The sequence below is a fragment of the Trichechus manatus genome, unplaced genomic scaffold (assembly GCF_000243295.1).
Source record: "Trichechus manatus latirostris isolate Lorelei unplaced genomic scaffold, TriManLat1.0 scaffold00061, whole genome shotgun sequence".
In the NCBI taxonomy this organism is placed as follows: Eukaryota; Metazoa; Chordata; class Mammalia; order Sirenia; family Trichechidae; genus Trichechus; species Trichechus manatus.
This window is the reverse complement of record NW_004443997.1, coordinates 1484657-1496709: the sequence shown is the minus strand read 5'-3', so window position 1 is coordinate 1496709 and position 12053 is coordinate 1484657. Positions and strand designations below refer to the sequence as shown.

Sequence of the window (12053 nt, the reverse complement as noted above, 5' to 3'; positions counted from 1 at the left end):
AGCCAGAACTTACCTACCTGAATACCAATGCCAGCCTCCATCCTGACCCGGCAGGAAACACTAACACTGTTTTCTCCCTCCACAGAGGGCCACGCCCAAGGGTGGGAAGCCTGGGCACGGCCTGCTCAGAGGCGCTCCTATTGGCCTGGCTCTTCACTTTGGCGGCCCGGAGACCTAGTTCCACTCCTCCGGCTCTCACCAGAAGAAGGCAGTACTTTGCACCCAGACAGCTGGAGGCTGTACCCACCTACCAGCACGCCACCGGCCCAATGGCCCCTCCAGAGGAATACAACTCACACCAGCCCAAGGCCCTGGAATCACTCCAAGGTCCTGGGTTGCCAGTGCCACCACGCCCAGGGGAACACGTGAACAGGGCAGTCACTGTGCTCCCGAGAGCCACCTTCATCTGGGATCAGCCCTCTCTGTGTCCCCCTCCCTGCCAACCCAGCCTTCTGTAAGGGGCGTCTAGTTACCGCCACCTCTGCCGTGCGTCCTGCCCCTGCCTCCGGGAGACTTGTCTTGTCCCCCGCAAGACTTCTCTTTTACAACCTGCATCTGCCGTGCCGGCCTGCCTTCCGGTCTACCCCGCCTCCCTAGGGGGGACTGACCCACCCAGCTCATCACAGTTCCCTGGCCAAGGCCGGGCACAGGTGAGGGACGGCCTTAGAGCATGCTGAGCCTGTACCGCTGCCGCCTGTCCCCCTCTCCTCTTTCTATACCAGCTCCTGGTAGTAGCAGTGAGGGACCACCGACAGAGGCCGAGGTGGTCAGGGAAAGCTCCCTGGAAGACATCAGGTTTAAGAAAGCTCGAACAGGTAGAATTTACCATTCCTTCGTTAAATACAATCAGTAGCCCCCCAGGCACTACACTGCACTGCTTTGACCACACTTGATCCAATCAGGGCTGGGGACTTGCTCCAAGCTGAGCTGAGCCCTTCACCCCAGGTCTGGAGCTGGGGCACAAAGAATGCAGATACTAGGCCCGGCAGAGCCAAGGCAGGGTAGGCCTAGCTGCAGAGCAAAGCTATGGAAGAACAGAGAGGCCACGAGGGGCGGTCAAAGCCAGTCTGCAGGGGGAGAGAGAAAATGGAAAGGACACTCAGAGAGAACCAGAAATGAGAGAGAGAGAGAGCAGTTGCCGCCAGGTCCCGTCACTCCAGGACACAGTATTTTCTGTCTCCCCCAACTCGCATAACCTCCTACTTTTTTTTTTAAGTCCCTTTGAGTGGGTATTTGTTCCCTGCCACCAACTGACTCTGAATAGAAAACCTTGTAAGGTTGCTATGAGTTGGAATCAACTTAACAGCAATGGGTTTTTTTTTTTTTTTTTTTTAGAAAATCTTTAAAAAAGTTAGAAAACAGGTTCTTCCCTATACAGGTGCTTTCAACGCACTTATGAGAGACACCTATGCAAGAGACAACTGTACGACAATCACACACTGATCTGTTGTCACCTGGGATCTGCCCCCAGGAGCCAGGGATGCTGGTGGTGACACCTGTTGTTTGTGAGCTGTGCCACGTGGTTCCCTCTCGCCTAGAGTCGTGTGGTTTATTATTATTACTATAACCACAACAATGGACTCAAGCATACCAACAATTAGGAAGATGGCACAAGACCAGGCAACGTTTTGTTCTGTTACACGTAAGGTCTCCATGAATCAGAACCGATGGCAACTAACCACAATTAGTATTTGTCCTCACAACTTCATGACATAGGCATTATTCTCCCCTTTGATGAGTACAGAAATAGAGGCTTAGAGAGGTTGAGGGCCTTGTTTGAAGTCACAAGTGACTCAAGAGCAAAGCCAGGATCCCAGTTTTCGTGCCCCTTCTGCTAAGCCACCGCACTCACACCTCCTGCACCTGAGCTTCACCCGCCGGGCCCAATAGAGCCCAGCCCTCCAGTTCTGTAGATCACAATACTTAGCTTTGACCTTTCAAAGTTTATCTCCAAAGCAAAGCACAAACCGCCAAAGTGAAGTACCCTTGCAGGAGGTACCCAGGAAAATGTCACAGCCCTGCTTGTCTCAGGTATAGGGCATGCAGCTCCAGCCTGGCAATAGGCCCTCTGCCCTGTGAATTCAGTGCCCACAGCCTTGCCTGTGTCAGAGCTGGGGGCGCACACCGAGGGACCCACAAGCAGGCTAACATCTAAATGACAGCGAAGTATTATATTAAGCCTCTGGAATCTGAGTTACAAAGGACAGTGTTATGATGCCCTTTAGTTACAAAGGAAGCAATTAGTAATCAAGGTAATCGCTCTGGCAGGAAAATGATGCTCCACTATCTTAATGGTAAGAATTTATCACATGCAGACAATGACTTTTTTTTTAAAGCTCTGACCTACTAATTCTCTTACAAAGACCACCCCCCCCCTTGCCTATTTTTCTACTGAAATTGGGGACCACTTCTGGGCCGGCTCTTGGGCTGGGCTGTCAGGCATAAGGGCCTGGCAAGGAGGGGCAAGTTCAGAACAAAGGTTGCCTGTCACCCTCACTGGGAAAAACCAAGTCATTTTTTCTGAGAATTCAACATCAATTGCTTTAGAATTCTGCATGTATGTTCAAACTCGTTTGGGACCTCTGCCCTCAGCCTCTCTGGGCTGGCAGTGATTTAGATGGGTGCGTGCGGGTAAACCACTGTCATCTGTACGGGTCACAGGATCACATGGAAATCTAAATTGTTAACACTTCCTACAGAACAAAATACAACTGCTTTTTCTAATGGATCTTCTAGCGGCTCTTCCCCTTGCTGATGTGAGTAATTGAGAACTGCCTGACTCTGCACCCAGGTCAGCACATGCCCCCACGCATGCCCCCACCCTTGACTCAGCAGCACCCCCTGACAAGGCCAAGCCATCAGAAAACTCTGTTCTTCCAGTGTCCCATGACCCCTGCTCCATGCCAAGCCCCTCTTTTTTTGGGAAAGGCCAGGAGTCTCTCCCAGCTGAGGACAATAACTTCCTCTTTAGTGTCTCCAGGGAGCCCCAGGTGGTGCAAATGGCTGACAGGCTTGGCTACTAAACGAAAAGATGGAGATTTGGGTCCACCCAGAGGCACCTCTGAAGAAAGGCCTGAAGATCTACTGCCAAAAAATCAGTCACTGAAAACCCTATGGAGCACAGTTCTACTCTGATACACATGAGGGTGCCATGAATCAGAGCTGACTCCATGGTGAGGTTGTTTTTTTTTTTTTTTTTTTTAGTGTTTTCAGTCTCTGAGTAAATCCAGCCTTCTCTGCTGGGAGGACGTGCACCCTCTTCCTCATCCTCCTGCACTGCCTGTCCTACTTCCCCTCACGCTCTCTACAACACCAAGGAGGGTCTGGGCTCCTCTATATAAGCTTCCTTCCAATTCATCGTTAATTTTTTAGATGTGATACTGGACTTTGGTTATTTTTTTAAAATCCTATCTTTTAGAGATACCTCCTGAAATCTTTATGAATAGAATGAATATGATGTCTGTAATTTGCTTCAAAACGGTATGGGCCAGGGAAGAGGACGGCAGCATGGAGACAGGATTTGTTGTGAGTTGGTAATTGCTGGCCACTGGGAAGTACGCAGAGGCTCTGAGACTCTTCCCTCTACTTATGTTGGAAATGGTCCGTAACAACAAAGTTTTTAAATCCCATTCCAGGGGTTTTTCAGCATCCCTGAATCCAGCTGTTCTACCTGAGGCTTTTACTTGCACCTCTTTCAACAACACATGTTTACTGAGCAGCAACTACGTGTGAGGTGCTCCTGAGGCCACAAAGTCAGTGAGATCTGGGCCCGCCCACAGAGTTCTCGGGATGCGGGTCTGTCCTCAACCTGCAGAGTCCTGTGCTCTCCTCTACCAGAATCCTCAAACTCATTTCTCAAACTGGGCACTGGTTCCTCTCTCTCCAAAAGCCAGAGTAGGCAGTCAGGGGCTCCCCTCCCTCAGCCTCATGGGATGGAACAAGCCCAGCTTTCTGTCAACACTGAGGGAAATCTTAACTCCCTTGCTCCTCCCCCAGTCTTACTGGGTGAACATCTCAGGAGTGAGTCAGGGCAGAGAAGAGTTTGAGGGAAAAAGGCTGACCCATCTGCATTTTGGAGGGTTTGGGTGAGGTCAACCTCTCCATCTCGAAAACCTGAGGACAAAGGACCAAGAACCAGGGCACATCCTGCCTCCCTCCTGGACCAGGAGTGTGGAGGGAAGTGTTGGACACTACTCAGGGCTCCAAGCCTGGACACTGAACATTGCCTAAATCTGAAGAGTACACAGGTAGGATGGCAACTTAGTAAAATCTGACTTACCCTCCAAACTGTGCATAGACATATTCACTTATCCAAAAGGCTGGGTGTCATTCTCTTGAAAGCCTGAATTCATAGCCAAAGTGAGGAGGGAATACCCACCTTGAACTGCTGGCCCATCGACAGGCAATGGTTGCCTTCCCGTGTACCATCAAATGTTCATTCTGGGGCCACCACGGACACAGAGCCAATCCCTTCGGTCAGCAACACTCATCATCGCTATCACTTTCAATGACCAACAATTCATACCCATATTCCCACTCTCTCAGTTCAGGTGAGGACCGTGAAGAGTGTTGAGTGAAGTAGCATTCCCAATACGAACACAAAACCTCTTTTAAAACAGAGAAGGAGCTGCACCTGACCTAGAACACAGGGCCAAGAACTGGAAGAGGAATGCACCTGATGAACAGGAGGGCCCTACGTCCTCCCCTCGGTCTCTCTGGATCCAGCACATTAAATAAATACACGGGAGTAAAACTGCGTAACAGTTAAGCCCCTGTTCCATGGAAAATACGTGGAATCAGAAACGAGGGTAGGGGAGGCAAGCCAGCAGCGGCAAGCAGCCCAGGGTGTTTGAAAGAGTTTGAAAAGACCCAGGTTTCTCAAAGTGAGATCAGAGGGCTGGAAGGAGCCCTGCATGGAATGCATATTTAAAATGTGGATTCCTGATGCCATCCTACCATCGAACCAAAATCTCAGTGGTCTCCTTTAAGAATTTGCAAATCTAACACACCCACCCCTCCTCCCCCACCAGGGGACCTCATGTCTACCAAAGTTGGAGAAAAGTTATTCCAATTCCTTTTCTATTGTTACTTAATCCATGCCAGTCAATAGTTTACGAACTTAATGAGCTCACAAGAGACCTAATTACCCTTCCAACCGGCAAGGAGGATGAAGCTTTCCTCCTTGGGACTGAGGGGTCTGGGGATTAGTAATCTGAGCACAGTATGTTTTCCCTTTGTCCTGAGAAAAGCACACCTCTGTTCCCACCCAGCTTCTTAGGGAGTAAGGACGGAGGCGGTGGCTGCAGAGGACCCTACCCTGGATCAGGACTTGCAGGCGTTCTCCAAGCACTAAGGAATACGCAAGAGACATCGCACTCAGGAAGCCATGGGGACATCTTAAAATGGGAGAAAGGATTGTTAGGTGGACCAAAGAGAGACCGCCATTTCTCTAGGCCACATGCATACCAAAGCACAAAGGATTTCCAAGAGCTGTTTACAGAGCAGAACAATTCCACGCTCACTGGAGATTTGTTTCCACCCTCGGGGACCATGGCCAACAGGGACAGGAGGAAAGCCTTGAGGCCTACCTTTTAGATGATTTTCATTCTGGAGCAATAGGCTGGCAGGCTGCCCGGATGTTCTTTAGGGTTGGACCCTAGGGCCACCAGCCTCCCTGCTCCCCTCCCTCCTTGCGCAACAGCAGGTCTTAGTTGCACTGAAAGCAGAAGCTGGGCTGCCTGGGGTGATTCCCAGCCCTGGGCTATGATATCAGAATAGGGCTGTGACATCAATGTGGGGCCAGGCTTGGGGAGCAAGGCAAAGAGCCTGAGTGGCTGGATTAGCCCCCCAAGAAGTGAAGGCGGAGGGGCAGAGGCAGGCGGCTGGCTGGAGCAGTACGGCCGGGGCTACTATATTCTGGCCTGGCCATGGCAGCAGCACCCCTGAAAGTGTGCATCCTGGGTTCGGGGAACTGGGGTTCAGCTGTTGCAAAAATAATTGGTAATAATGTCAAAAAACTTCAGAAGTTTGCCTCCACAGTCAAGATGTGGGTCTTTGAAGAAACAGTTAATGGGAGAAAACTGACAGACATCATAAACAATGACCATGAAAATGTAAAATATCTCCCTGGACACAAGCTGCCAGAAAATGTGGTTGCAGTTTCAAATCTCAACGAGACCGTGCAGGATGCAGACCTGTTAGTGTTTGTCATTCCTCACCAGTTCATTCACAGAATCTGTGATGAGATCACCGGAAGGGTGCCCAAGAAAGCGCTGGGAATCACTCTCATCAAGGGGATAGACGAGGGTCCTGAGGGGCTGAAACTCATTTCTGACATCATTCGAGAGAAGGTGGGCATTGACATCAGTGTGCTCATGGGAGCCAACACTGCCAACGAGGTGGCTGCAGAGAAGTTCTGTGAGACCACCATTGGCAGCAAAGAAATGAAGAATGGCCTTCTCTTCAAAGAACTTCTACAGACTCCAAATTTTCGGATTACAGTGGTTGATGATGCAGGTACTGTTGAACTCTGTGGTGCTCTTAAGAACATTGTAGCCGTGGGAGCCGGGTTCTGCGATGGCCTGCACTGCGGAGACAACACCAAAGCTGCAGTCATTCGCCTGGGACTCATGGAGATGATTTCATTTGCCAGGATCTTCTGCAAGGGCCAGGTGTCCACAGCCACCTTCCTAGAGAGCTGTGGGGTGGGTGACCTGATTACCACCTGCTACGGAGGCCGGAACCGCAAGGTGGCTGAGGCGTTTGCCAGGACTGGAAAGACCATTGAAGAATTGGAGAAAGAGATGCTGGATGGGCAGAAACTCCAGGGACCTCAGACTTCTGCTGAAGTGTATCACATCCTCAAGAAGAAGGGACTAACTGACAAGTTTCCATTGTTTACTGCAGTATATCAGATTTGCTATGAAGGGAAACCTGTTCAAGATATGTTGTCTTGTCTCCAGTGCCATCCAGTGCACATATAAAGTGAATCATGCAATGTGCTGGGTAAAGCTCTGCCTTTCCAATCAGTCTTTTGGGCTCAGATGGAAACTAAAACTTGGCAAGAAGATGTTTGCTTGACTGTAATCCCACCATAGATGTGTATGAATTTTTACAGGTTCATTTTTGAATTGTGAAAGGCAGTTCATTGGCTAAGATGTACTGTGCAGCAACTAAATACACATATGTAAACGTGTGAGGGTGTGCTCATGTCTCATTCTGCAGTGTTTCTATGAATCAAATTAAAGATCCTTTTTGAAAATTAAAAAAAAAAAAAAAAAAAAGTGGAGGTGGAGAGAGAGAGGTGGCCAACTCTAGATCCACTTCCTGCTCCTCCCAGAGCCCCCTGGGGAGAGGACCTGGAGACCTGAAACTGACTTACAAGTACTGAGAGGTTATGTTCCAAGCCAGGCAACCTGCTAGAGCTTCCTTAGACTTCAATTTACAAGCAAAGAAAGTGAACTAACCACCTCCAGCATCCCCCCGTGTCAAGTGAAAGGATACTATTTTCTGACGGGGGGGGGGGTTCACCTTTGAACCCCATGCAGGGAGTCAGGAGCAGAGCCCCATGTGGGCTGGGTATACAGGTTTCCAGGGATAGGGTTACTAGATCAAATACAGGACACCTAGCTTCATTTGAATTTCAGATACACAATAAATTTTCATAATGTCCCAAATATTGTATGGACTAAAAAATTAGTCACTGTTTATCTGAAATTCAAATTTAACTGAGTAAACAGTATTTTTATTTGTTAAATCTGGCAACCCTACCCAGGAGCTCTTTAAAAACTGCAGATGTCTCCCAATGTCCCCCTTGGAGTGGGGGACGTGGAAGCCTTATTATTTTAAAACTACTGAGGTGACTATTATTAATAACTGCAACTAACTTTTATCAAGCGTTTGCTAAGCTGTGTGCTAAGTTGGTTTTATGCATTATCTAGATTAATCCTTACAGCACCTCTAAGAGACAGTATTATTATTGATGTCCATTTTGCACAGGAGGATAATAAGGCAAAGATGGCAAGCAACCTGCCCAAGGTCACACTGCGGGTAAGAAAGTGAGCCATGATTTGGGGCCAGGTACACTGGTTCTGGCATCCACTTGTGTTGCTGCTATTGTTAGCTGCTGTCAAGTCGGCTCTGACTTAAGGAGATTCCATGTATAACAGAACAAAACATTGCCTGGTCCTGTGCCATCTTGATGATCATTGGTATGTTTGAGTCCATTGTTGCAGTCACTGTGTCAATCCATCTCACTGAAGTTTTCCGTCCCCTCTGCTGGCCTTCCACTTTACCAAACATGATGTCCTTCTCCAGCAATCAGTCCTTCCTGATGATGTGTTCAAAGTAAGCATGTTGAAGTCTCAGACAATATTCTGTGATCCATAGGGTTTTCACTGGCTAATTTTCAGAATTAGAATGCCAGGTCTTTCTTCCTAGTCTGTCTTAGTCTGGAAGATCTGCTGAAACCTGTCCACCATGGGTGACCCGGCTGGTATTTGAAATACTGGAGGCCTAGGTTCCAGCGTCATCAGCAATACTCAAGCCAGCACAGAATGATAAACTGACAGACAGGCAGTGGATCTACTTCTAAAGACTCAGTAATCTTTGAACTGGAATGATCCTGGGAGAGCCCCGGATTGAAGCCCCCTGACAGATGGGGAATCCGAGGGTCCGGGAAGTCCTTACATTAGTTTGCTGTGGCCATCGCAACAAGGTATCACACACTGATTGCTTAAAACAACACAGATATTTTCTCACAGTTCTGGAGGCTAGAATCCAAAATCAAGGTGTCAGCAGGAGTGACTTCTTCTGGAGGCTCTGAGGGAGAATATGCTCTGTGCCTCTCTCCTAGCTCCCTGTGGATGCTGGCAACCCTTGGCATTCCCTGTATCACGTTAATCTCTGCCTGTCTGCACACGGCGTTCTCCACTCTGTGTGTCTCTGTATCTCTATGTTTCTCTGGGTCCTTTCCTCTTCTGATAAGGACACCAGTCATCAGGTTTAGGGTCCACCCTAATCCAGAATGACCTCATCTAATCAACTAATTATATCTGCAAAGACTCTTATTTCCAAATAAGGTCATACTCTGAGATTCCAGGTGGACATGAATTTGGGGGGATACTACCAACCCACCACACCCATGTTCACACTCACCACCATGCCACCTGGCATGGGGGGCTGAGCCAGGCAGCCAAGAGGACACATCGGATGCAGGCAAAGCTGGCTCTGGGACACTTTCCAGGAGTGGCCTCCCCTGAAGGGCAAGTCAGGGGGAAGAGGGTGGGGAAGGGGGTGAGTGTAAAGAAGAGAGTTTGCAGGTCAGGGGCACAGTGTGCACCCTGGCCTGGCAGCAAGATGGCATGCCAGTGAGGAGAGCAGGAGCTGGACCAGTCCAGAGGGCAGTGGGGAGCCAGAGAAGCCACTTTATTTTATTTTGAAATTAACATACAGTAAACTTTTTTGGTGTACCGTTCTATGAATTTTAATATGTGTATAGATTCATGACAGACACCACAATCAGGCTACAGAGCAGTCCCATCATCCCCAAAAAACCCCCTTGTGCTATAACTTTGTATTATACCCTCCTCCCACTCCTCACCCCTGGCAACCACTGATCCGTTCTTCATCCCTATAGTTTCACTTTTTCCAGAATGTCATATAAATGGAATTGTATAGCATGTAATTTTTAGACACTGGCTTCTTTCATTCAGCACAATGCCTTTCAGATTCAACCAAGCTGTTACATGTGTCAATTTGTTTATCTCTATTGCTGAGTAGCATGGATGTACCACAGTCTTTATCCATTCATCTCCTGAAGGGCATCTGGGTTATTTTCAAATTTGGGTGATTATGAATAGAACTGCTGTATGTGTATAGGATGTTTCTGTGAACACAAGTTTTCATTTCTCTAGGGTTCAACACCTAGGAGTGAGCGTGCTGCTTATAAAGGTAAGAGTATGTTATAAGAAACTGTAAAACTGTTCTCCATAATGAATGTACCATTTTGCATTCCTACCAGCAATGTATGCAGGTTCTAGTTGTACACAGTGTGATATTTAGGTTGAGGTTTATTTATTTTTGTGTGTAAAAAAACTCATTGCCATCGAGTTGTTTCCAACTCACGGTGACCCTATAGGACAGACTATAGGGCTGGTGGATTTGAACTGCTGACCTTTTGGTTAGCAGCTGTGGTCGTTAGGGTTGTGTGTCAACTTTGCTGGGCTATGATTCTCAGTGGTTTGGCAGTTAAGATGTAGTCTGGCAGTTGTATGATGATGTGACCTTTTCCATGATGAGATATGATATAATGTGATCACCTCCATGATGAGATATGCTGTGTATAGCCAATCAGTTGAAAGGGAGTTTCTTGGGCGTGTGGCCTGCATCAAATATAAGTGGAAATTCTGGCAGAGCTCGAGGGCTTTTGTTCACTCTGGATCCTACAGCTGGCCCCTGTTCGGCTGTCCTCCAGTTCTTGAGACTTGAGCTAGCAGCTTACTTGAGATCTTGCCAGCAGATCTTGGGATTCGTCAGTCTTTGCAGCCTGTGACAAAGTGCCCTGCTCTCTGACCTGCTGATCTTTGGTTCACCAGCCCCTGTAGCTACAGGAATCATGAGAAGCCTCCAGCCTGACCCATGGATTTGGGACATTACAGCCTCGATAACCATATGAGCCATTTCCTTTATATAAATCTCTCTATATAGATACTTTTACATTTTTCTGGTTTTGCTTCTCTACGAAACCCAGACTAAGACATTCGATACCAAGGGTGGTTCTAGAGAAACAAAAATTGTAAGGATGAGTTTTCTAAATTGGTTCTCAAGTCTGGTTAGCCTTAAAGATGTTGATGACTCTGCTTCCGGCAGTAAAGAGGGCATTGCTAATCCATGGAGTGAAGTGGCAATAGAAATACACAAAATATCACCACCAACAGATCAGGTATTGGTGAAAGATGAGGCTCTGGGTGATTGTATGTTTGATACCTTTCTACAATTTTGTCTTAATGAGAACTATGAGGAAGCTGGTCGGTTGGTCCTAATTTTGCTAAACAAAGTGGTAAAATAAAAAAATTGAGCTGAGGGCTTCAGAGCTCAAGCATCGCATAACTGACCACAAAGTTTCCAATTGTGCCTTGAATGAAAGCCTTATTTCTTGTAGAAACAGAGCTGAAACTGCCAAAAACCAAACCCAGAGTCTTATAAGAGTGGCCAAATTACAATACCAACTCAATTCCCAACCTTGAGTAGTATCTGAAGTTAAAGTGAGGGCAGTGATTGGGAAGAAATGGGACTCTGAAACTTGGGATATGTATGTATGGGCAGATGTCCGGAGGCTGGAGACACTGAGCCTCTAAATTCCACTGAATCCCTCCTGCCAATAGAACCCTCTCACTTCCACCTGAAGAGATTACTCCATCTTTGTCTGCTAAGCCATCCTCCCGAGCAAAACCATTAGCCCCTCCACCCCCATCTAATGAGATTATCCCAGCTGTGTCTAAAGAGCCTTGGTTTGAGTCATTGAGGCAAATGCCTTACAAGACAATGCTGAATGTTCTAAAACACATCCCAAACAACGATTTTGGCTTCTAGACTTGTAAAGTCCCAGCAAACCCAAAAGGTGAAGTACAAAGTGTAACCCAGGAGGAGGTATGCTACACTCCAAAAGAACTGCTTGACTTTTCTAATATGTACAAACAAAAACTGGGAAATTTGTGTGGGAATGGCTATTAAGGGTGTGGGATAATGGTGCAAGGAACATAAAGATAGATCAGTCTGAGTTTATTGACATGGGCCCACGAAGCATAGATTCTTCATTCAAGGTTTCAGTTCCAGAAGTTAGGAAAGGATCTAATAGGTTTATTTGGTTGGGTCGCTGAAGGTGACCTACACTAAATCAAGTTGAAGTACCAGACCTGCCTTGGTATACTGCAGAAGGTATTCAAAGCCTTAGGGAAACTGGCATACTGGAGTTGATTTATCAGGTTAGACCCACAGACCCACACGTGAGAGTATCCAGAGGACACAACTTTTACCACAACAGTCAGGAAAAA

At 47.5% G+C, this 12053-nt stretch overlaps 2 protein-coding genes across 3 annotated transcripts in view; one reads left to right on the top strand and one right to left on the bottom strand.

The window, feature by feature from the left end:
- The window catches only part of OSBP2 (oxysterol binding protein 2), a 211845-nt gene that overhangs the window by 109931 nt on the left and 89861 nt on the right, over positions 1-12053 (bottom strand). The window lies entirely within an intron of this gene.
- On the top strand, positions 5900-7237 carry LOC101342337 (glycerol-3-phosphate dehydrogenase 1-like protein). The gene has a single exon (XM_004378948.2). It carries the CDS (start codon positions 5928-5930, stop codon positions 6981-6983), a length of 1056 nt encoding a protein of 351 aa, XP_004379005.1. The 5' UTR covers positions 5900-5927; the 3' UTR covers positions 6984-7237.

Coding starts and splice junctions, on each gene's coding strand:
- LOC101342337 (XM_004378948.2), top strand. CDS start 5,928: ATGGCAGCAGCACCCCTGAAAGTGTGCATCCTGGGTTCGGGGAACTGG.